Below are 26,690 nucleotides of genomic sequence, written 5' to 3'. Positions count from 1 at the left end.
GCTGTCACCTGCACTCCCTCTGCACTGGCACCAACAACCAACTCTAACAAATCTGTCTGCACTAAATCTCATGGCAGCAGAGAGGCCTTAGCTTCTCTTGGAACTGTAGGGCAACAGTAGCACAAATACAACCACTGTAGTATTTGACTGCTCAATCCTAGCGAGTGGAGCTGCTGCCCAGCGGCTCAGACTTTATCATCCTGGCTACTGGTGCTACTTTGCAGCCCAAGCAGCAGAAGCTGCCTGAGCCTCTGCCTCGCTTTGTTGCATTTGCTAGTAGGCTGTGGCTCATAAAGTTAGAAAATGACTCTGACAAAATGTTCTACAATATAAAGTAATCCATAAAATCCTCTGTACGCATTGTGTAGACTGGGAAATAACTTTCTAAGCTATAATCGACTGTGTTATGTTCTTGCCTTGAAGGTTTTTTTGTCACATTTGTCATTAATTTAAATGTAATTTATGTTCCCTTCCAGCGATCATATGTGATACAAGATTCTTACATATATATATATGTATATATGTATTATTATTACATTTATATATATATATATATATATATATATATATATATACAGTTTAATTACGCTGAAACTGTTGGTATTTAAAGCAAATCTTGGGTGAGAAAACATAAACAGAATCTTAATACCAACTGTATGGTGTTTTTTCTGCACATATATCATAATACAGCTCTGGCTGCCTGGAAAGTTCTTCCACCATTCACTGTGTACACTCTTTCCATTCTGTCTCTGTTTTTTCTCGGTTTTTCTTCCACTTCTATTACCCCTGGTTTTTGGTGCGTGAATCCATATAGTGTGGTAATACTACAGCTTATTATAACAGGGAAGCAGACAGTGTAAATCATTCAAGGCTGGCTGTTTTCTTTACATAGCCATTCTTCACAACACACTGCCCTTCATCAATCATATTCTGCATTTTGTTCGGTGTCGCAGATCTGACGAGATGGCCAGCACGCACACATACAACGTGCATTTTGTGTGTTTATGCCATAGAAATGCGTTAAAAGTCTAATACTGACAGCATACGTGCATGCACATGGACATCTATAGTGTTTTAGCCATTTGCTGTAAACTTGTTTCAGAGAGAGAGGGAGTGAGAGAGAGAGAGAATTCAATCATCAGTCTCGTCCCTCACTCTATCCCAGAGGGAAGAGGCAACAGTTGGAAATATGAATTATGAAATGATAAGAGGTTGTAAAATGGAGATAAATCCCGGTGATTACACAGCTCAGTATCTCACAATTCGATTTCTCTGCCAATGATTCCTTATTGTAGTTATGTGAAGGACAGCAAGCCTAATAATTCCCATGGATGAGACACGGCAGGAGAAAGCGTTGTGATGATAGAGTTCTTTTGAACGTGATTGAGGAGGCAATTACATTTTGCATCTCACTTTCAGGATTTTTTTTTTTTTTAAGCTCCTCTTTATTTTCCTCATTCTCCGATGGCAGAAAATTCGACCACATCAAACTGTGTTTGTCTTCTTTTCCCATCCCCTGGGGTGCCAGCACTGCAGAAAGCCCCAAGAGATAACAAGGGGAAAGACATAAAAGCACATAAACAACACACATCAAGGAGAAAGGAGAGGAATTGTGTGTGCTTGTGGATGTGTGGGCACAAGTTCAGACTCATACATGTCTATGCAGATGACTCTGAGTGTGTGAGCATACTTACACAGAGAAGAGCATTTACTCACTGCAGTTCTGTGCCTCGTGGGTAGCTGGCAATGACACCTTTTACTTTGTGGCTGCCCATTTACACATGCACACACAGGTACACACTCCTCACCCCATCCAGCTTAGAAACCAAAAGAAACTCTTGACTGCTGCCTACCTGCAGCCAGTGCTGCACAGACAGTACCAGTCTTTTACTGTAGGTCCTCTACCAGCTGCCTCTAAACAGAGGATTTTATCACAGCATGGTGTGAAGCCTGAATACAACCAATTACCTAGTCATAACAGATGTGCACCATGGCAGCTGCTCTTTTTGCTCTTTTATAGATAGCATTGTTGCCTAGTACAAATGTTTAAATGTGTATGTGAAAGAGAGGGAGAAGGGCGTGAAAACATGCCCATAAATAATGTATGTAAAATGTTTTTCCTTTTATTTTATTTTTTTAATCATGATACACTGAGGAAAGTGGATAAGTGGCCTGATGGCCGATCTTGTTTGCGCCACCAAGATTTTTCCCGCTAGTCAAGTGTATTGAAACGGGTGACCTTCCATCATTTCTGGCTCTGTGTGAGATTCCATATACCTCCTCTTTTTTTTTTTCTTTTCTACTTTTCTCTGGGTAATGTCACGTGGGGGGCCTGAAGGACAGGACACGGTTCTGTTCTGCAGACAGGTGTCCTGACCTTCTGTCTGCACTCCCACGCCTCAGGGGACCTCGTCGAAATAGAGGCCAAGGCTTTGACCTAGTCTCTCATGCACAGTTTGTCTCTAAATGGAGGTACACTGCAGATGCAATGAATCACAACACTGGACAATGCAATGCCTTTATTTCAAAACTAAAACCAGACATTTTAAGGCTCATAAGGAGCCATTTTATTTTATTTTACTGACTATCAAAGAAAATCAATGTTGGTCATTATTTTGTTGAGATCTGGTAGGGGCAGGTTTGGTTATTAGCAAAATCTTTTAGAAATATTAGTAACGTTATTAATTAATCTAAATTAATCTAAATCTTAAAATAATTTACTTTAGACACCTATATGGAACCTATATCATCATCATTCACAGACCAGTGATCAACAACTTAAGCTAAAAAATTCTTAGCAAAACAAAGCATACAACAATAGGCGATCATGTAAAAGTAGGTGTGTGTGGGATAATACAGGGGGGAAGAGCGAGGAAAATGGTGAACAGAGCCATGTGGGTGGCTCATCACATAATGATCCAAAATGGCAGACGGGCCCGCGAACCTTAAGCACGCTACCTGTCCTCACCAAGATGGTGGGGTGCACAGCTGGTGTTTAGGCTACATGCTGTGGGGTCCAGATGTGTTTGTGGGGATACATTTAAAGAATATGTGCGTGTGTGTGTGTGTGTGTGTGTGTGTGTGTGTGTGTGTGTGTGTGTGTGTGTGTGTGTGTGTGTGTGTGTGTGTGTGTGTGGATGTGGGGGTGTGTGGGGGTGTGTGGGTGGGGGTGTGTGTGGGGGTTAGCAAGATATAAAGTCCGGGTTGCTGTGGCTAAATACAATGCAACTAATGATTCATCACACAGTACCCAGCAGTGAACTTGCATTCAATGACCTTGGTTCTGGATTTTGGTCATGATGAAGTATGGCTTTCGACTCAGCACGCAGGATCAGGGAGTAACAGAGATACAAATACACAAATCCTAATTACTGTGGTAAAACACTGTAATTGCTACTTTATTACGCCAGAACCAGCAGCAAACTTTCATTCGGCAGTGGTGTTACTGGACTTCAGTCTTGATAAAGCGCCGTCATTGGCTTAACACACTGGAACAAAGCAAGTACGGCCCAGCAGCATGGTACCGATACAAAAGGAAGGTTACCAGGCATAAAAACACAGCAATAAACAGGATGTAGCAGTCGCAGGTGCAACAGAGCACCGACCCTAGGAGCAGCTGAGGAATCGGTTGGATAAACTTTGGACGGAGAGCGATCGTCGTGTCAGAAGTTAGCCTTCGCTCTACACAGAAACGATGGAATCCAGTTCACTTAAGTGTGAATTAATGGACAGAGTGATTCTCACACTGCTTCTTTATTCCGTTGTTTTGTTTTACATGCAGGCTGCTTCTTTGTTTCCCACAAAGTGAGGTCCCCAACAATTCCTTTCAGATTCTCAGATCAATTCAATTTCAGATGGCCTCCCCTCACTACCCACTGGCCATGGCAAGATTGCATTATTCAAAGATGGAGATGAAAGTCCCCTCTAATCCACCAACATAACATCTTGTGCAGTAATCTGTTTGTAGATTTGATTCCTTTGATGATGTTATCCCTGTGGTTGGCTTTTCACCAGGGCTTCATGTCCATAAAAGGCATGTATGTTGGATGCTTCATTTTGGCTGATTACTGGCATAACATTTACACCATGTCCGTAGTGCTGAACACTTAATCGAAATATTATTTAATCTGCAATATGGCCAAATGAAATATCCAAATCCCAGGAACTGAATTTTTTTCTGATTGAAATTGTGACTAATATACAACCAATGTGATGTAATATCTGTCAAAATAATTTCAACATGATTTTTATTTGCCTGTTGTTTAGTGCTACTTGTAAGCAACAATGGCAGTGTCCATGTCAGGGATACAGTTTCATTTAAATTTGAAATGGTTTTTGCCAATGTTCTAACGTGAGATCTTCTTGCTAATGTAGAGTACACACAGCTGTAAAACAATGAAAGCAATTGGCACGTGTTGATTTATTTTATTTTAATGAAGAATAGCTCTAGCCTTTTCTTCATTTTTGCATTATGATTTTAGTGTTGCTAATTGTTAATACAGGTTAAATGGGCTATATGTAAGTTTTTGATTTTAATAAATCAAATTGTCTTTGCCTTATTGTCAATGGGCTCAAAACTCACTTAGAAATGAAGCACATGCCTGTTTTCTCCGTTGCTTGCATCAGCCACTATTCTGCTTTTAATGTGAGGTCTCCGGGTCGGATTAAGCCCTGTGCGCGCTCCTGAGCCTCTCTCAGACTATAGCGACAACACGGCAGCTAACGACATGCAGTCCACTAACACCATAACGTAAGGATACAAAACAACAATAAAGGTGTATGTGCTGAAGCCCGTCAGACCAAACAGGTTCAGATGATGTCGAGTAAGAATGAAGTGAGCATTAGTAAAGCTGGAGATACACAGTCACGCAGGCTAACGGCGAGCAGCTGCCAATATTATCCGGTGCAAAGTTATATGCTTTCCACATTACTTCACCAACTAATGCGACCCATGTTACTATCCTGTGTACCACTGTTGATTTAGCCTGCAAGAAAGGATGTAACGGCAAAAAACAAATGTGGAGCGATTTGTTTACTAAAAGGTAGCCTATAGGGATGCAGCCAGCTAACGCTACAGTAGCTCGGACCTGCCGCTGTTTTCTTCGTAACATTCAGTTTATGTTTATTGTGGTTTTACCAATACTCAGGTACACAGCTTCTCCACCTCTCAGTCACTGTAACTAACGTGACCCACATAACATAAAACACTGCAACAAAACGGTCACAACAACCCAGAGGAAGAGCCATCCACTATCACTAGTTACAGTAAAGTTACTTACTGCGGTCTGACTGTTATAAAGGGTGACACAATTTCATTATAATATCCATTCCAGCTCACGAACCGTTTCATTATCATCCAATACATGTAGCTGTGCTGACACTGCTGAGCCTCCGGTGACAGATTCACAGATAGTAAAGATGGTTAACGTTACTGAAAAGCAGCAGGCGAGCTAACGCTGTAGCACGTCGGCTAAATGCAGTAAATTTAACGTTAGTTCAACCTGCAGCTGATAAAACTATTACTGTAACATTGTCACTCTGCCTTTTTTTGGGAGTATTGAGTCGATATGCGGCTCGCTGCGCTGAAGGAAAGGTACGGCGCCGGTGTTGATCTGCCTCTGAGACGGGAATGTTGAAGTAACAGAACCTGAACCTATGGCCTGAACATGTCTGGAGAAAAGCCACAGCCTGCATGTTGGTGTTCCTGCGTTTATTGTGGTATTTCTGTATGAAACTGGTTGTGTTTCGGATTATGCTCGCTCATGACTTCAAGCGAGCACGCGTACGAGCACACACCTGGTTGCAATCTTAGAACCACACCACTAGTGGCCACTGGAAACTCCATAATGCCCCTTTAAAAGACCTTGAAGATATTATTGCTTATTAACAGTTATGTGGCCAGGTTAATGCCCAAGGAGGTGTTAGTTGAAGTAATTGAGAGTATGCACGCTAAGATGTGCTAGAAAAGTTCAAATGTGCCATTGTTTACCATCACTTTCATCTAATCAGTCTCCTGGCAAAATTGCTGAAATTCAATTATATTGGTGCCACTTCCCTGCACGCTTGAGTGAAGTTATTCGAATGAAACTCTTGACCATGTGAGTTTAGCCTAGCCGCCACAATATTACATTTCCTCACAGTTGCTAACCATTCATAGAGTCCTTTTTTTCTCCGTTGAAATTGTATCAGAAATGATTCTGCACTTAGATAGTTTTGCCCACAGTGAATGAATGAATTGATATGCAGTGGACTTCCTCTCTGAGTGGGAATACAGCCGGTGCAGGCTGGACCCAGCAGGTTTATAGGGAAATGTGCTACATTTTGGCGATCTCGGGTTCTCTCTCTTCTCTGTACTTGTGCAGATAATCACCCACTTGTGTGATTGAATGTGAGAAGGCACCATGTTTTGAGTTTTTATGTGTATGCACACGAGTTTGCACACTTTTGTACTTGAGCATCACGATGTGCATTTGTGCCTCCGTCAGCCTGCCTCTGTGTGTGCGTGTGTGTGCGTCAGTCGGTGTGCGTGCGGCTGCCTGTGTGTGTTTAATGCCGAACATTGTCTTCTTGAAACACTAAGCAAATCTCCTCAATGTGATAATTGGCTCCCCGGGGTGCTTGTATCTTTGCTGCTCATCATCGTCATCCCCTCCAGAAAAAAACGAATGTGTGTTAGATGAGATAGGCGAAGTTTGCTTGTTTGCCGGGAAACTGATCCCAAGTCTGCCTGAACTCTTTTGGCAAGAAGAAACTTTGAGGCAATGAGACAGCAGGGCCCAGATCCGGTGCAACCTGGCTTCAGGCTGCTATCTGCTGTCTTCATGGCATCAGGGCCTTGTTTCCAGCCAGACGTGATGCCATGGAGGAGATGAGCTATTCTAGGCAGGTGATACATGATGCAGATGTCAGCTTCAATTGGTGGAATGTCATTGAGAGCAATTGAGAGATTTTATTGTTTCTCTTCAGGAAAAAAAATGAAATCTCAAAGGGAGGCGTCTGTGTTAAACCAGCCATTTTCGGTTATTAGTTACAAGAAGTGAAGCAGTTGTTTGAGGCTCTGGATGCTTCACTTGTTCAGACATTTTTCATGTCACATAGACGACCTTAGTTGGTGGTTTGCCTTGCTGGCACCTGAGGTGTGTAAAATGCAGACCTGTTTGTGCGCCTGAAGGCAAATAGAGACACTCATCTGGTCGATGGAGTCTCTCCTTCTCTTACTCCCTCTCATCCATATGTTCTTGCAGTCCCTGGGGTATTATGGACCACAGAGCAGATTGTTGGCCGCTGCATAGGGGAAACAGTGAGACAGCTGGGCACCCATCACAAGGCCAAACAGATGTTCAGGTGACTTGGAGAGGGAGTGAATAAAAAGAGAGGAATGATGGGGGGGGGGGGGGAGTAGACAGAGGGAGAGAGGTGATGTGGAAGAAAGTGACGCAGAAGCATGATGGAGGCAGAAAAAAAATTAATTAATATATTGATGCAAGAACTCGGAGACTTCATTAGCAATCCCCTGTCAGCCTCTGAGGTGTCCTTATCCTTAGGCCACAGGAGTTGGTTTCATCTCCCATATTGATTCACCCTCCAGTCTATCTGCTGTAGGTCTAATGCCTTTGATCTCTTGATTATCTTTGCCTAAATGTGGACGAGATGGTTAAGCGGCTCAAGGATTCAGTGCTTTAATTCAGATGCACCTTAGGGAATATTCAGAAGTTGGAATTGAATCCGGCCCTGCAACCAAATAATGAAACTTTTCTCTCTTTTCTCTTTTTTTCCTTTTTTTATGGGGACGGGGGTCCACATGATGATAACAAAAAGGAAATCCACAAACAACTTTCACAGATTCTTTGGCTCAGGGCTAAGGCTAAAGTTGAGCCAATCAATGCCTCTAATCTGACACCAATCTGTATAGTGGCTGATGTAATAACAATTTTCATTCAGGTGAGCGTCTCTACCCCCAGTGGTACTGAGACCCCTTTTTCTACATTGCATTTGTCAAATTAAACTCGACAAAGGTTCTTCGATTTTTTTTCTCCCCCCTTCTCTCCTTTCTTGTGCCAGCCTTTGTTCTTTGGTTGCAGGTCTCATATATAATACATGAGGATTGGGAGACTTATCCGGCTCTGGTCATACTGGCTGTTATTCCCTGGAAAGGGACTATATTTAAGAGTTGGATAGGTCATAGACGGCACCAAGGGAGCTACTGACTTCTACCCAAAAAATAGTGGTGGCTGAATACCATTAAAAATCCTAAAATAGAACTGGACACAATTGCATTGTACAAGTGGCAAGGTAGCTGTAAAGGAATTACAGCAGATTTAGCCCTTAATAGAGGTAGTTTGGATCTAGTTCTGTCAGACAAGTCTCTTGTTGCTGACGACACCGTGCTCCCTAGTGTGTAGTTACAGTATGTTTATACTGTCACTGAACTGAATTTTACCCTGTATCTTTTTATCTGCCTCCGTTTCTCCTACTACAAATCTAATTCCTGCCCTTTTTTACTTCTTTTGTTTCCACAGCTGGCACCACATATATCTTTGGTAAGGGAGGGGGTCTGATCACATACACGTGGCCTAATAATGAGAGGCCGAGCACACGGACGGACCGACTGGCAGTGGGCTTTAGCACGACCATCAAAGACGGCATCCTCGTCCGCATCGACAGTGCCCCGCGTCTGGGTGACTACATCATGCTGCACATCGTAAGTACTAACGTTGTCCATTCAGAACTAACAGCTACATAACACATTCATTCTGCTGAAGTCATTTATTTAATTAGATAGAGGATAGAGGAACATCTGTTCCAGGCTAATAAACTAACTAGCAGTTTAGCACCTATAAATTACAATAAATTAATCTAAGCTTTTTTGTGTAATAAGGACTCATATGTTTCTAGCATCACAACCACAAGCTTAGCTGGCCAAGACGAGGACCGCAAACAAACCTCAGAATCATTCCTCAAGGTTTTCTTATTGTGGCCAGATTCAGCCCACCATGCTCCAACTGAATTGTACAAACTTGTACAGATCCATAAAAGAAAAATGAAAGATAACTTAGTCTAGTCTAAGTTTCTGCTCACTATCCTCTTCCAGAATAGCCCTACTTCTCCACCATTCAAACTGACTCCCAGCATGAATAATGAATGCAGTTCTCCATACATATGCAGTGTGCTCCCACATGTTGGAGAAACATGGCGGGGGGGCTGCGAGTTGGAATTCTTGGCCAGTCGACTCTGCATCCATCCAGCATCTTAATAATCTCACTCCGCGACCTTGTGTTTGACTCGTTTATGTAAGCTTCAAGTATTAACATAATCATCAACAGCAGCTAGATCAATGCATAGCGCCTAAGCAGTGCGAAGGAGGTGCATTATGTGGAAGCGGTGGTGGTTGGGGTGGGGGGTTGCTGCTGATGCCATGCGAAAAAAGATGTGATGATGAGGAGGAGCTACAGTTGCTAAAGCAGATTGAAAGTCTTTTTCTTCTTAAAGAGCTCCCCTCATCTCCTGAGTGCTGGCCATGTGGTGCAGAAAGCAGCCATCTGCTCCGCAAAGATGAGGGCCAACAACAGGAAGTCTTGAGCTGCCTTTACAGTATAGAGAGATACAGTGACTATGTGTGTGTTTGCATGCGTGTGCATAGGTGAGAAAGGAAGTGGAATGGCACGGATAGAGAGAAAATGATGAAGATGTACTGTAAGCTTGTGAGGGTGATGTGGGAAACGCCTCCCTGCGTCCCTAACTAACTGAGTAATTGCAGGAAACCTCTAAAGGAAGGAAAAGGCGATGCATTTTTAATTCTGCTTTTTAGATATCACAGCATAGCTAGCCAGGCAGGGTCTCTCTTATAATTTGGCTGCGAGTCGTTGGGCGGTGAATGTCTCCATTCCTCCAGTCTCATGACGCTAATGAATATATTAATAGAAAAAAAAGCAACTGGAGATTTCTCCAATTCATTTAGAGTAGCAGCATGTTCTCAACACAGTGTAGGCTGGGTTTTTTGTGTGTGGGTAACACTGCTAATATTTCAGATGATTTATTGACAGCCAAAGGTGTACAAACAGAGCGGGTTTCATTCCATTCTCACAGTGATGTTAATAATGTACCCTTAAAATTCATGACACTCCAAGGTTCCCCTTTTCACGCAATTACGCTGTACACACTATTAAACAGAAACCAAATGAAGATAGCTGTACATCTTGCCACAGGTGAACAGTAAATAATTAATTAGACCTTGAGTGAATATTTAGCAGTGAAGCTGGTGGATTTGGTTACATCTTGAGGAAAATAAACTACTGCCTGACCTCACTTCTAATGTTTGTTGTGCCTATCTGGATAATGCTTTAACAATGCCCCCACATCAGACTGTGCTACTCCCCAGTTTCGTCGTCATGGGGATATTGGATCTCTAGGAAGGTTACCACAATATGGGTTTTGTTTGATTTGTAGCTAAAACAACTTTGCTGCCTCTACGAGTTTTATGTGTGGTAGAAGTGCTATTACAATTAGCGGATATTCCAGGCTTCACCGAAATGTCATTAGGTAATAACTTCTAATGACAGACGTCAGGTCTTCGCTGTCAGCGTTTTGCGTTTAGTAATGAATCCGGAGGAAAAGGTTAAAGGTGTTACGCCTGTCAATTCTGGATATATGTCTAACCAAAGGTCGTATCAGGCCCAGGGCCATTAACTTAGCCTTTGCAATTATTAGGTCACTACTAGAATCAGCACACTAAAGTCTAAATGCGAACGTCACACTATAAAATCATCATGTAGCTGAATATCTGACAGTCAACAATAAGGAAAATATTTTTTATATTCAGAAGTTGCGTACATATTCTTAAGTTCCTTTTTTTGTAAAACGTCACCAGGAGATCGTGAAAGTCTTTGACTGGCCTTGACTTTGATTTAAGTATCCCATGCTTGTAGTTTGCTCTGACAGAAAAAAATGGCCACACATGGTGTTTTTTAAACATGCAGAGCCATCATTGACTCCCTCCTTGGTCTCCTTCTCTCTTTTGCTTTCTTCATTATCTCCTCTCCCTGCTCTCCGTGATTAGCTTACGGCTTGTTTGGCAATCGTGAATTAAAATGCTGATTGTAGTGTTTACATTTTAATGGCTAAGAACAACTGCATGCTTGGTTTGAAATCTGAGGGGCAATTTGGGATAATTTGCGGAGGTGAGCGCGGCATTTTACCATCGCCGGTATTTCATTTATGAGATCATGTGATTTCTGAGTTCTGATACAGAGCGTAAAACAGGCAAGCATCCTTGAATGCAGCTGGTATTCCATTTTGCATATATTGAATGATAATCAGAATCTAGTGCTAAGATAAATACCTAAAGCTGTCGAATATCAAAGATGTTTCTATCACAGGTGACTTTTTAGTGAAAGGTGAGTCGAAAGGGGGGCTTGTGGCAATACTGCAGTAATTAGTAGTAATGTGTGTCTGAATGGGGGGGGGGGTACATGTTAAAGTGCGTGTGTGTAAGCTTAAATCCATGACAGAAAGACTTTAAGCCGTGGGCTAGATGTGCTGTTTGTGACTCATGCAGTCTCTCACCAGGGACTGCACATGACTGCAGGTGAAGATTACCCAAGACACACACACACACACACACACATACACCAAAATCCTTCAGAATTTCATTTCTACCACACCATTTAGGTTGGCTTTTTTTTGTAATTACCAGTGCAGTTCCCACAAATACACAGGACAATTAACGACGCAAACTTTAAGAAACTGTGCTGCTTAAAAGACATTGATGTTACCCTCTTACAGTGACAAATATGCTGGTGACAGGACATTTTATTAACGGTTGGAGTTGAAGCAAAACTGTCACAATATTGTCTGGATATTAAAGGAAAATCTGTACCTTCTATTTCTTTGAAGAGAACCTTGTCACTGGGATATCATCAATTTTAATCACCTGTGGCTGGGGAAATCTGAAGGTAAATAAATTATATTTAAGATATTATTGATGCAGCGAAATGTATACATTAAACGATATGCATCCTGTACTTGAAAGCTGTAGAGTTACTGTCTTAGGAGGTGTAATTCAGAGTGGTCTTCAAATATAGAGACAGGAAGGACTGAGAGAGGCAAAAGGATGACATGCAACCAGAGCCCTGGCCTGGTTTGGATTACAGGACACGACAGTAACATTGCACAGCCACCAGAAAGACCCTATCGTTCCTCTTTCATGTTGTTTGAACACCACAGTAGAGTAGTGCAAGGCGAGGGAGTTGACGTCTGGTTATTCGTGAGTCCAAATGAACTCACCTCTGCGGAGACGTTGCAGGTGACAAGCTGGAGTCAGGCAAAGCTGAATTGAGAACGCTCCATCAAGTTTCATGTCTGGCAGCTCTTTTGGTTTCCAATTAAGGGAGGAAATCACAGCAAGACACCTGACAAGATAATGACTCTGCGACTATTGCAACACGTTTGCTGTTAACAGGTAACTTAAAAATATGCCACACTCCACACAAAGTCATTAAAATGACAACTCCAATTTGTTTATAGATAAATGTGACATTTAAGCTCGTAAAAGCTGAGCTGCTTTAGTTTGAACTATAAACCTTTCTTGATGTAAAATCTAGTTTATTACGTTTGTTTGCTTTCAGAATTTCAAGCATTTGAACTTTAAGTTATATAAGAAAGGTGTTAAGAAGCTTTAATTTTCACTCAGAAATCGCATTAGATGACATTTTTTGCACTTGTGTTTAACATCAAAATAAAAGCCATATTTTTTGGTGATAACAGTAATGGTCTCTATAAAACATTTCCAAATGGATGGACAGATGCCCCAGATGTCTTAACACGCACACATCTTTTTTCATCTAATCTCGGCCAGCATGTCTAAAACACACACATTCATCTCCATCCCTGGAGATATTTCGAATCTTCACCCTCTCTCCAAACCATACACTGACAACCAATCAGGCACAGGTTTTCTAATGAAGTAACAGCACCCGGGATTCCATTACTCGCTTGAGTTTTCCCCTTGTGCTAATTCACAGGGAGAAAAAGATGCGGCTGCTGGATAATTGAAAACTCTACTGCTGACACTCAGACTAAAGATGTGGAATGAGATGAATGGCCCTGGATGCTAATACTGCACAGACCATGCTGTACCTTCACATAGGTTACATGCACACGTACAATGCACGTATGTTTTAATGAATTAATGCAGTAGAGATGCATAATTCATTCATTTGTTCACCGATTGCTCACTCATTGTCTCACCCTATCCATCGGTCAGCCTCCTCCCTGTCTGTATGTGTTCATTTCTAACATTGTCTGTTTCCCCATCTCCCTCCCTCGCTGCCTTTCTCGCACTCTTCCTCACAGACCTAATATAAGATGTTTGATGTGTACCTGTGTGCACCAGCACGTACATGGCCAGCAATGTATTGGTTCTATCAAATTACCCTACCTCAGCAGGGAAAGATAGATATTATCGCAGTTATGGCTCATGGCTTCTGATAACATTACAGCTTCTTGTTTGAGTTTGTATTTCCTTACCTCCCACATTTGATTCCCCCCACGGAAATAAAGAGCTGGAAAAATATACCTCACAGCTTTTTTCACAACTAGTTGCATGCTGTACATGCAGTCAGCATTGTTGTAACTTCTTTGATAAATAAGTATTTCTCTGAGTAATTTTTATCTCTACTGGTTTATTATTCAGATTTTCCAGGAGATACAACAGACAGTACTGTATTTTACAGAATATCATTGGCACAGGATGCTTCTTATCAGGTCAATATATAATACTAGGTTATTAGCACAATGACACCGTTGACATAATGACTTTTCGCAACAGGCTGATCCTAACTTGCATACAAGCTTCCAGTTGGTGAGTGTGTGTGCGAGGTAAACCTTCACATGCTACATGAGAAGCTGTGAAGCACTATATGATCATAAAGGATAAGTTGTGTTGGGGATACTCCAATCCAACTTTTACTCTCCTGATACCAATTCCAGTTCCACAACTCTGGGTATCGGCTGATATCAGTACCAGTCTTTGATCACTACTCTCTTTTTCCAGAATTGGAAAAGCACAGGCATTAATAATGAAATCAATAATGTTGCAGTTGCAGTTTCAGGGTCCTGGTTTTGTGCATGCTGTCTCACTGTTACACTGTCATGCCTTACACTAGAACAGAAGAGAGACATTGTTATTGTTATTCCTAACACCATTTCTTTTCCTACAAGGTCAAGTCAAAATGTCTGCTGTGAAAAGGCCTATCGGATTTCCTTTCATTTTTATGCAAGCTAAAATGAGGCTTGGGATTGCTGTTGCTCAAAGTAAATAAATTAATGGAACTGATTACGGAAACGCTTAATTTTAAAATGATGCTGAAAGTAGATTCTGATACAGTGCCCCTAAACAAATTGCAACATTACAAAACAAATTTGCAATGAATTAATTACCACAACCACCTGACATGCAGTGAATCTGGGCCCTCGTTGAGTTTGGGGCCTCGGGGCAGTTGTCTGCTTTGCCTGGTTGGCCAGACTTGTGTGTAGTGCTTACAACCAGAAACAAAAATGCATTTAAGTTTTAGTTTTTTAAAAGGAGAACAAATCCCTTTTGGTGTTGTTATTTTTTAAAAGTGAACCTCTCCCAGTACCTTGAAGGTGCTGTTGTAAGAATATGGATGGGTTGCATTGATAGATGAGACATTTTTATACTTGTAACCATCTTATAGGACTTCAATCTTTAGAACAGATGATCATAAAGTAAACCAGAGAAAATCTTCAGCGTTTTTAGAAAAACTCTGTTCTCGCAAAAATGAATGAAATCTCACTTTCTAGCTGAAGGATATTAAATATTACTGTTTATTCTCCTCTGGTAAGGTATTGTCACTGACGTTCGTGACTTGACACAGAATAATCAAGGATGGAGGTTGTGTGTTCACCGCCTTTGTTCATTAATAATTAACAGCTTCGACAGGCACCATTGCCTTAACTGAAAACACAAAAAAAGATGCACAGACACACTTAAATGCACATTACACCAAAAGCCTTTTTTGCGTCTTGTATTGCGCATGCATGGATACACAAAAACACATGTCTAATGAGCACTCCCACTTTATTTCTACGTTTCTGGCTCCCGTACACACCCGCCGACACGCTCACTCTCACTTATTCTCTCACCCCCCGCCACGTACATATATAAACACACACGCACACACATAACACACACACACTTCAACAGGCTCCTTCAACAAATTCTCACATCACGGTACACTGGCACTGACACTCCAAACATGACACGAGGGTCTTCAGGGACATCTGCCTGTCAGTTATCTTCGGGGGGAACAGATTATGTAGCAGAGCCTCTGACACACACATGCACACACACATGCATCACCCTCCCACACCCATTCTGGCACAGCAACAGCAAGTAATAACTATTGAGGTTGGGCAAACATAGCGACATTATTACAATGTACCCATGTGGTCCATGGCCTTAGCCCTGGTCTCAGCGATTTATATTTCATGGATCAAGATGAAAAATTCAATGAGAACCAACAAACAGAGTGCCTCCATCTCCCTACTTTGCTCTCTGACAACCACCCCTCTGGGGGATGCTCGTGTTTTCACAGCTTCATGGTAGGACATGAATCCCATTCTCACAGTGATGAAGAGACAGAAGGAGGAGATGAAAGAGGCAGAGAGTAGAGCACCGTGTACGTCCAAAAGTAGAACAAATACAAGAGGCTGAATGAAAATGAGAGAAAGAGAAAGAATAAAAAGAGGTGGGAGGAAAGGAGTTAGGGAGAGCGAGAGAGAGATGTGGGTATTTTAGAATTCAGAGCAGGATCAGAGACAAACTTGGCTCAGATTGGGTCTCAGCACATTGGCTGTGAATTCCAAATTATGTGTTGCCTTTCTGTCCCACTCTGACGCCACCCCTCTCCCCTCCACCACTCACTACCAGCTTTCTCTCTCTTATCTCTCACTCCTTATCACTTTTTCTTTTTCTTCTACAGTGCCACAGCAATATTGTTTTCATGCTTAAGGCCAGATTGGGAGCTGGTAGCTGGTTTGTCAGTCGGGTTGAATTCAGCTGCTGTGCGAAAAATGTCTCTGCTAAAGCTCCTTGTAGAGGCCAAGAGGTGTGGACAGAATGTGGCCTTTTTAGTGGCGGCAATTTTATAAAACTTTTTTTCAGAACTCTACTCATTCATTCAGTCATTAAACCACATTATTTGCTCTGTCATCAAAAATTGATGATATTAGTTCCTAATCATTCCTTGGTATACATTTGACAAGTAATAACATTACGAACTACTGAGCGGCAGAAATAATTAGTTCAGCCCAGCTGCGTCACAAGTGCCTTCCAACAACTTCAAAGCTGCCACACACATCTGTCAAATCATCTGTGTTTAACACAACACATTTTGGAGATATAAGTTACTTGGTAAGCCCCTATGACTCCGTACAGTCCTCTCAGTGAAGCTGCACCCTAGCTAGCTTTGGAGTTTGCCATTTTGGAGTTACCAGAAGACAAATACAGAGCAAAAGGGAAACCTCAACCAGAATGTAACTGAAACAGTTTAGGAAAATGACATTAGAAGAGAGCATTAGTGGATATCGTGGATGTGGAAAAAATGTATTCTAGGTAGACGTGCTGGAAAACGTTCATGGCTGCTGTATTTTTTGTATGCTAATAAATGAATCATTGTTTAAATGAACAGTTAAAATATTTTTATTCACTCTATTGCTGAGAGTTACATAAGAAAGAGAAATGTAAATGCTCTGTATTTATATATGAGGCTACAAACAGCAGCTGGTTAGCATAGCTTAGACTGGAAATAAGTGAAAGCAGCTTGCCTGGCTCTGTCCGATGATAACAAAATCCACGTGTAACAGCAACAGTGAGTTCCTGAAGCCAGCATTTTATCTTAGAATATGGACTGTAAACCCCAGGAACATGTTTCACTTTTTAAGAAGGACTGATAAAAGATACCCTCAATGAGAGACTGCACTGAGTTTTAGGAGCTAGTGGAACCATGACTAGCTGACATGAAGTGACTTTCAGGACTTTGACTTTTTATATCTCCTCAAGCCACTTCCTACCACCTGCACCAGTCCTGCACCAGTCTCTCCACTGGCTGAATGCACTTGATACCAACCATCCATTCAACTTCTCATGGGAAAGGACCTCCTAAAATGTCACAATGGAGCATTACTGGGAGCAATAACTGTCATGTAAAGTATGAATTTCATACCCCAGTCCCTTATGCCAGCTGAAAACGTTCCCACAGTGCATTGAAGTGCATTCACTGGAGAGGCAGTACGGCCCAACAGTGACCCCAACAGCACAAACCTCAGTCTTTAAGTAGCTGCACTTTCTTAGATGGAGACAGATGTTCTCAGAGGTCAAAGCACTTCACTTCAGTCAGCAGCGGCATCATTTTGTAATTTCCTCTATTTACACAGCTCTAGAAGAAATGTGTGCTTGAGTGATGAGCGGGACAGCTTGTGACGAGCACCTAATGAAAGATCAGAGGGATTTGAAATCGATTGAGGTGTATCTCACACACAAGGCTAGGTGCCATCTCAGCTCCAAAGACACTCCCAAATCCTGCTGCAAGGCTCGACATTACCCTGTTACAGCCACTCTGCGCTCCTCTGCCGTCTCTCACCTGAGCCGCCACAGGACAAACAGACAGATAGGAAGACAGAGATGGAGAGAGAGGGAGGGGAGAGTAAAACCAGATAAAAGAAAGAGATTCACATTTTAGCAAATTGACTCCCTTTCGGATTATCGACAAGAAGGGGGGGATGATAAATTGCGGGCCTGCTCAAGTGATAAACGTCAACATTAGAAAATAAATCTAGCGGAAAGAAGGCCAAAAAAAGAGTCTTCTGCCTTCAATATCAGCGACGGTGTGGAAGATTGGCTCTCTCATAAACACACTCATAAATACACATATGTACACACTGCAAATGTATTCAAGGAGGATTAAGCGCCAGCAAGAAGTCGTTTTTTTTCTCTCTCTCACTGATAAAGAAAGAGGGGGATCAAATTTGAGTGCGAAGCTCCTTCACTGATGGAGTGAAAATGTGAAAGTGAGTACCTGTGCATTTTACCGAGTGCGGGTTTGTATTTATTTAATCCTCCCATTATTGACTCTCACCATGACAAAGCTCTATTGACAAGGAGACAAAAACGATCATTTCATGAAGCTGGGATCATCAGAAAACCAATCTATAGGGGAAAAAAGATATTTCCTACTGGATGTCTCTTATATAGAATTATTATAAGCACAGAGTCACTGAAACTTATAGTGTATCTCGGAGTTTTATTGATTCTCAAACGTTCTGGGCAGGCAGTAGGGCAGATGGCCAAGGACATGACAGCCAAGTTTTCCATCTCCACCTCTCTTGTTCTGCTCCTCTATTGCCCTCAGCCATTTCCTCTGTCTCTCTATTGTTGGGGGGGGGGGGACACATTTTCTATTTTTAGTGAGAGCTCCAGTTCTGCAAACCACTCCTTCTGTGCTCCAGCACACACACACACACACGCACACTTAGAAACACACTGACAGCATATTTACTGTTAGGTCATAGCTGGCTCCAAAGAGGCCACGGCTCCCAATAGAATCCAGTCTGACTGGGCGCCCAAGTCGACCAATAGCGTAATGACCTTTTAATCCTGAACTAAAATATTTAATCAATACGTGAGCCTCACTGCATTCTGGTAATTATTTTCATTAGTGTTCACCTGGTGTTTAACAATCTCAAAGTAACGTCTAGCTGCCAAGCAGGCAAGCACACAATTCAACAGATGTGGAGGATGATAAATGAATATTTACTGTACCAGGTTTTAAATGGATCTCTGTCAGCTCCAACATTTTAGGACTTTCAAAGAAGTGCCGTTACAGTGCAGTCCAAATCAACAATCTTATATGTATCACTTCTTTATCACTACTTATAGGTATGCAGTGATGGAAAGTAAGTACATTTACTCATGTACTGCACTTAAGTCCATTGTCTACATTTATAGTGTACACTATATTTTAGGGGGAAATATTGTACTTTTTACTGTACTACATTTATTTAATAACTTTACTACTAGTAGTTATTGGAAGGTTCTGATTATTAATACAAAATGTTATCAACACATAGATTGGGATACATAATTATGGGTTAAGATTAACGTGAGACTTTATTGAGAATTGATGCTGTTTTGAAGACCAAATATTAATTTGATTTAGATTTTTCTTCTATTCATTCACTTTGAGTTTTGTTAATTCTTAAATATAATCTGCATGTACTGTATGTAACAACTATATAATCTCCTAGTTCCTAGCCTAAAATAATGAGTGGACATATGTCAGAACATTGTCTCTGTTTTCTCTGCAATTAGTACCTCAGTTCATTCCAAGAGCCTTCCAATGGACATTTCTAAAGGGGTACCAATTTTATTGATAAAAACTGATATTTTGGAGGTATGTTTAGAACAATTCAGTGAAAAGAGTATAATGCTCTGGAGGAGCTTTGTCAAGTATGAGAAAATAACCCTGATGATGTCATCATGATATTACCCCATCCCACCTCACCCATCCTGACCTCTGGAAGATCTAAGCCTATGGCCATGACAGTATGAGTCAGCACAGAGGTGACAGATGTTAAGACGATGGACATGGGTGAAAGCACCGCTCTCTTGAACCACCAGAACCTGCCCTCTCCTCCCCCGCTGAATTTCACAAGACTCCTTTGATTAAGTTGGTTTGAAGGCTGAAGGCACATGGGTAATTCATTCTTCCCACATTGTCTTAAATGTATTCACATTCTGCTGGAACATGCCAGATCGGCTGAAGTAGAAAAAGAAAAGGCATGACGTCTTTCTTTTGTGGTTTAACTAGCTCATTCACTTGGCTGATTCACTTTAAAATACAGTATTCATCATATTTTCTCTCTCTCTGAGCCAGACACTCACGTGTCCTTTTGATAAATGGGGATTCTTGACATACATATGATGCAATTGCATACATTTTAGAAAAATTAGATGTGACTGTTTTGCAGTGTACCCAGTGTTGAATTGCCCAAACCTGCACATGTGTTGGCTGCTTTCCAGCAGGCTTCTGCCTGGACAGCAATTAATGTAATTTGGAGCGAAGAGAGACCTCATGACTCATTACATATGCCTTTTGCTCGGAAAAGCCTCTAAGGGGCCTTCTCCTCTTGTGTGCCAATGCTGCCACTTGGGGGATGGCGCAAGTTGGATAACACTCTATGAAAAATGTCGTCTGCAGTGCTGCCAGGGATGAGATTAATCCATGTTTTTGCTTAAGTTTAGTTGAGCTTCTTGTGCCCACAGACTCTACAGTTACTGTATGGAAACTGGGAGGTTTTGCCATTTGTCCAATTATTGTCTAACTGCCTGAAGTATAAGGTTTTTGACGTTTTTGTAGTTTTTTGTGTCCTAAATGGCTTTTGCAAGCTATTGCAGAGGATTCCTATTGGCGGTAAGCTTAAAAAAGTCAATTATATTTTCATAAATCTGCCCCAAAACATACCACCGGCTGAGGAGGAAAAAATAATTGATTTTGACAACGATAGCCATGTTATTTTGGCATTTTACAAAGCATTATCTGACATTATTTCCCTAGCTTAGCTGTGAACTACAGCGGAAGAGAGGATTGAAATACATCATGCATTTTTATGCTACAACATCTGTCAACAGTCTTGCTGAATGGACAAGGAGGCCCATCTGTGCCTCGCATGGCTGATCCTGGTGGACCTCCCCTCTCGCCTACTGTAACCTGTTCACAGTACTGGCTCAGTGGAGCGCACACTGGCAAATAGCGGGAGGGAAGGGGAGGGAGACGTAGAGAGAATGAGATAGAGGACAGAGACAGTGACAGCAGGAGAGAGGGAATGTTGATGGGGGAGAGAGCAACAGACAAGGGCTGGAGGTACAGAGGGACAGGAAAAACAGATAGAGGTAGAGAGAGTCAGTGCAGTGTGTCTAATCTCCCTTCAGGGGCGGTGGTGTAAGGGCAGCTTCTATGACAGATAAACTCACACAACAGCGAGCCAAAAATGACAGACACCCACCAGTGGTGGAAAGTAGCTAAGTACATTTACTCAAGTACTGTACTTTAGGACAATTTTGCGCTACTTGTACGTTTCCATTTTATGCTGCATTATACTTCTATTCCACTACATTTTGAAGGCAACTATTGTACTTTTATCTGACAGATTTAGTTACTTTACAGATTCAAATGATTAATACAGGATATTAGCACCGCAACTAAGGATTATTTTCATAGTCTATTATTCTGTTTATTATTTTCTCAATGAATAGATTACTTGTTTGGTCTACAAAATGTCAGAAAATGGTGAAAAATGTTGGTCATTGTTTCCCGAAGCCCAAGATGATGTCCTTTGATGTTTGTTGTCATAGAGGAGTGAAGAAACCAGAAAATATTCACAATTAAGGGAAGCCAGAATCACAGAATCTTGACTCATTTATTCATAAAAAACGATTAATCAATTATCACAGTAGTTGGCCAATTGACTTTTATAGTTTATCGTTGCAGCTTCACAGGATATAATCAACAAATAGATAATGATGTATTGTTACTGATTAAGCTACAGTTTATAAATTAGTTGCAAATTAGTTGAGTACCACTGACACCCACTGTGCCTGACTTGGCCCAGAGTCTCCCTACCATCTGGCACACGGCTTTGAGGAAAGAAGAAGAAGAAGAAGAAGATGGTGGATGGGTGGATTTGTTAGTGGCCCATAGGAGCTGGGAGGTGAAAAGAAAAAAGTGAGTAGAGTAATGTTTGCTGTACTGTGGCAAACACGGATGGGGAAGGGAGCAGCAGGAGGTGTTGTTTTCATTCTCTTTTTCTCAGTCTCCTCCTTTCACCTTGTTGAAGATGGTTTAGGTCTTACAGACCAGCTATCTGAACTATTCGTCACCCATTTGTTTTTTGGCTTTTGATTGAAATTTTGCACATGAACAATCTTTCTATCTCCCCTAATTCCTTTGGAGTGCGGCTTGCTTACTTGACATTAGCAAGGGGAAAACTGTCTTTGAAAGCCTCTGCAGTTATGTGAGTTTTTGCAAGGCTGCACCGCTCTTTGTCTTTTTTTCCGCAGCTTACTCTGCAAACATTGGTCAAACTGTGAAGGCAAGCTTGAAGGAAGGCCTCAAGAAAATTTGACTTTGTATTTGAACGGAAACCTATTCCAGATCAGGGCAGCCCTCTCCTTTGAGTTTACCTTCTCTCACACACATCACCATAACCCTAAATTGAAATCTTAGTGTGCGTGCACTTGTCTCTACGTCTTCCGGAGACAGACTGCAGTATGAAGTCAATGCGTCTGGAGACTTTCGAAAAGTAAAGGTGGCAGATGCTGATTGTGTGGGCATGTGTGTGTGTGTATCTGTTAGCGTGTGTGTGTGTGTGTGTGTATGACGCAGCAATGAGTCTCCTGCAGTCTTGTTCGGGAGCAGCGACACACGCCGACCTGGGACAGACCTTGAGAGTCACTGTGACATTTAAAAACAACCTCCCACTGTCTCGCAAGATAGACAATATATTTGTCACTTTCTCTGGCTCACCTTTCCCTGCCCTCTGTGAACCTATGAAGTTGTCACTGAATATATATACATATGTATGAGTGTGTGTGTGTGTGTGTGTATACATAATAAATGCCAACAAACCTATCTATATTTCTCTCTCTGACGCATAATAAAATAATATTAATAATAACAGTACTGCTATGTGGGGAAATGCATGCAAGTGCACACAGGATTCACTCACATTTGCACACACGCCACTGTTGCATTTTTCAGTAATCTTCCCACCCGTTCAATTAGAGTCATAAAAAGCCATATAAACGTGCCATGATAAACGCATCAGCTTCTTTGATTGTGCACTCTGACATGCTTACAACAGGCGACACGCATCAGCATGTATGCATGGCTTCCAACATGCATGAAGGCATCGGCACATTTGGACCCCCTGATTAACATTAATGGCGTTTCTCAGAATTACGTTGGCATCTCCTTGCATTCCAATCACCTAGATTTCATGCCTCCTCTCTGCAGGCAGCCCTGTTAATTGTGAGCGAGGAGAGCAGCAATGAGTACTATCTGCTGAGCCTTTGATATGCACTTATCTTTTAGCAGTTTCATATTATGGAAAAGAAAATTGCCTTTAAAAATGACTGGTGCCTTATTACTTTTGGGCCAATTAATTTAATGAAAAATAATGCCTTTTCCAAGTAGCAAGGGAAAAAATAGTTATGGAGAATAATTGACAAGGAAGGGCGAGCACGCGGGGAGGATGTAAGTAGACGTGAATGTAAATATACTATTGTTTTGTTGTTCATGATCTTTTTAACATATCCAGAAGTGTTGGGGAGACCCAGTTTGACAACAGCTTGCCCTGAAAGTGTCCAAAGCATTCAAGAAGTAGGGCACTTGCCTCAACGTTCCTTGAAGTGGGAGAGACAGACCGACCTAGATTTCCTCCTGTTTATTCAGCCATTTTAGGTGCTGGCTATTCATGTCTCCATTTCAGTGATCCCCTCTCTCTTGTCTTTTCTACTCCAGAACACGGCTCCTTTTGTTTGTTAGTTTATTTGTTTGTTTATTGTTGCTTGTTTTTCTTCCTCCACTGTTTTGTCCACATCACCTCTCTGTCTCAAAACATACATTAAAGTAACTCTAAGCAGCAGTGACAAGTTTAGACAGCTGCTGCGATACCCCATGCTGTTGAGCAGCAGGGAGTCTGATAGCTTGACTTATCTCCAAAAACCCTGGCGTAAAACACTCCCAAATTTTACTTTTCACTGAGAACAATGATCTTACCTCATTTATACATCCCCCTCTGATAACTTAAATACAGTATTGCTCCATAATGCGGGGTAAAGCCTAACCATCAGCCTTCAGCTTCAAAAACGTCTTTAATCAATCATCAGAGCTCATCATCTTTTCATGTATTCCAGGGAGTTTGGGGTGGTTCTGGTTGATTTAACACAGTTCTAATGCACCGGATATGGTCATGAATTGGAAATTAATAAATGCAAAGTGAGACTTGGACTGTTGACCAGTATCAAGCTGACATGACAGCCATGCACACAGAGACGGCATATGTTGCCCAGTGTGGCTTCTGAGCCATCGCCGCAGGACAGTTTTGACTCCACTGCTGCAGTGTACCTATTTAGGTGTTCATTCATACATTAGATTATAACTGCCCGAGGTTGCAGCGGGGTGTACAGCAGGGTAAAGATACATGCTTGTCACTAAGTATTCAGATCCTTTACTTAAGTAAAAGTGCCTAGAAATTATTGTAAAAAGAGTCCTGCATTCAATATCTTACATAAGTAAAAGTACAGAAATATTATCAGCAAAATGTACTGAAAGTATCAAAAGAAAATAAATCCATTCTAACTGATACATTATTACATATGACATTATATATGACATGGTGGAGCTAGTTTTAACTGCTTTATCTGATCTGCATAGATCAGTAGTTTAGTCCAGAGATTCCTAACCTAGGGGTTGCGCACCCTCAAACTGTCACAAGATAAATCTGAGGGGTTGTGAGATGATTAATGGGGCAGAAAGAAAGAAAAATCAATGTTGTGTTACACATATTTGTATTCATCTTTTTGGACTTTTCTCTAATGTAAGAATATTGGATAATTTGACCCTTTTTGCACCCTGAACAGGAATTTAACCGAAACCATCTAGGAAGTTAGGCGGGGAAATGTCTCTCTGGTGGAATTGCTAATAACTCACAGACATGTGAAACATGACAAGGGGACCCAAGTAGACATTCCTGTTTCTGAAAGCCAGAAAGGTTGAAAGGTTTCATCTTTAATAATGCAGTGTCTTTTATAAGCTTAATATATGTGTCTTTATGTCAAATCTTGATCAGAAAAGTAACTACGCCTGTCAAATAAATGTTATGGAGTAAAATGTACAATATTTCCCTCTAAAATATACTGACGTAGAAGTATAAAATACAATAAAATGGAGGTACCTCAAACTTACTTAGTACTTGAGTGACAAATGTCTGTGACGTGAACATGGTCAGTTTGGTTTATGTCGGTTGTACAGGTATTTTTTTGTACACGTCACAAGCCCCATTAATATATCTCTAATATAACTGTGTTCATAGCAACTGGAGATTCACTTTATCTTCTTACTGAAAAGTAATCCCTCCAAGTTGAAGCAATTACACTGCAAATGGTGCGAATTTAAACAGCAGCAATCGGTGTCTTCAGTGCTTAGTGGGAGGGAGCGACCCACGAACTGGTATTATCACAGAGAGACTTGGTGGATTTGAAACTAAATGAATCTCAAATCAGAATAAAATGAAGCTCCTCTTTAGCAGTCTATCAAAGACAGGGAGAAATGGAAAGAAGAAAGAAAATGAGTGTGGTTGGGAACGGGGTGCCTAATGCACTCCATTCTTAGTTAATCATCTTTCTGCAGCTTTCTCTCTCCACCTCACCTCATAGCCTCTTGTGTATTTTCTTCTACACTCCCACTTTTTTCCTCTTCATCCCTGACACCTCTGCAAGCGAGATGGAGGGTAGACTCCTGATCCCAGGCAGGTTACCCTTGGCAACAGACCACCCACCCCTCTGCTGCCAGCGTGTTTCAGGTGATCCAACTAGCTCAGGTGCAAATGTTGGCAACTACACCCACCACCACCTCCCGGCAGAGAACAGAGGAAGCCCTTTTTCCTGCCTCATCATCTCCTGTGATTGGGGAACAAGCACCCCTCCCTTCTTTTACTTCACTTCGCCCTCCACCATCCAGACTTGACATAGCCGGCGAGGGATCAGAACACTGTCTACTGTAGATGCCACCCATTAGCATTAGCATTATAACACCTGTTCCCGGGCACGTGAGTGCTCTGATTTTAATGCAGTGTGCAGAGACAACATTGGACAAACAAGGGCTGTGACAAAATAAAAATAAAAACCACCCGGCTGTGTCTGTGTATGTGTGTTCACGTGCACATTTGTGTGTTTACATTCATCAAGCCCGTCTGTTTGTGCCTGGAAGTGCGTGCCCAGAATAGTATGTGTATATAAACAGATGGATGAGAAGCTGCGTCTCTCTCTGTCGTCGCCTGTATGTCTGTCTCTTTTTTCCTCACTCAATGAACTGTGGTCCAAGCTTTGCTCGACGCTCAAAGACATGTTTATGGCTACCACACAAAAGAGAGCATCTCTGTCCATCCCATTTTATTAGAAAAAATCTCTGTGGCACAGCTTCACCCCTATTTAGAATTTATATCTCTTGCTCCAATAATCACCATCCGCTTTGTTAATTGGGATGATATGTAGCTGCTTTTTTACTTCTCTGCTTCCTTTCTCCCCGTGTGGTTTCGCTTTGCATATTACCCTAGACAAGGCTAAGGAGAGCATGCAAAATACAGAGGGCACCTCTTCAAACAAGCTGAAATGTTTTGTGTGTCAATTCAAATAATTTCACCCCATGACTCTTTACCAAGCAGCTGCAGCGATGCATGTGATTGTGACTGAAGGTATTCTCTACGGGAAAACACACTGAAAGGTCAAAGACAAAGTCTCTTTGTGATTTTTCTTTTGTGTGTGTGTGGTGTACACTGGTGCTGTACTTTTTTCCATTTATTTTTACTTAACCACTAGCGTCTGTTTTGTTTCA

General features: G+C 41.6%; 1 protein-coding gene across 4 annotated transcripts in view; it reads left to right on the top strand.

The window, feature by feature from the left end:
- The window catches only part of nrxn3b (neurexin 3b), a 297,359-nt gene that overhangs the window by 212,891 nt on the left and 57,778 nt on the right, over window positions 1–26,690 (top strand). For all 4 annotated transcript variants that reach the window (XM_046060480.1, XM_046060482.1, XM_046060479.1 and 1 more), the window contains one exon: window positions 8,520–8,701. In XM_046060480.1, the coding sequence (XP_045916436.1) occupies window positions 8,520–8,701 (182 nt within the window). The remainder of the gene's footprint in view (window positions 1–8,519; window positions 8,702–26,690) is intronic.

The sequence above is a fragment of the Micropterus dolomieu genome, linkage group LG10, assembly GCF_021292245.1.
Source record: "Micropterus dolomieu isolate WLL.071019.BEF.003 ecotype Adirondacks linkage group LG10, ASM2129224v1, whole genome shotgun sequence".
Classification (NCBI taxonomy): domain Eukaryota; kingdom Metazoa; phylum Chordata; class Actinopteri; order Centrarchiformes; family Centrarchidae; genus Micropterus; species Micropterus dolomieu.
Note: the sequence above shows the minus strand (reverse complement) of the source record. Positions and strands in the feature narration are given on the sequence as shown.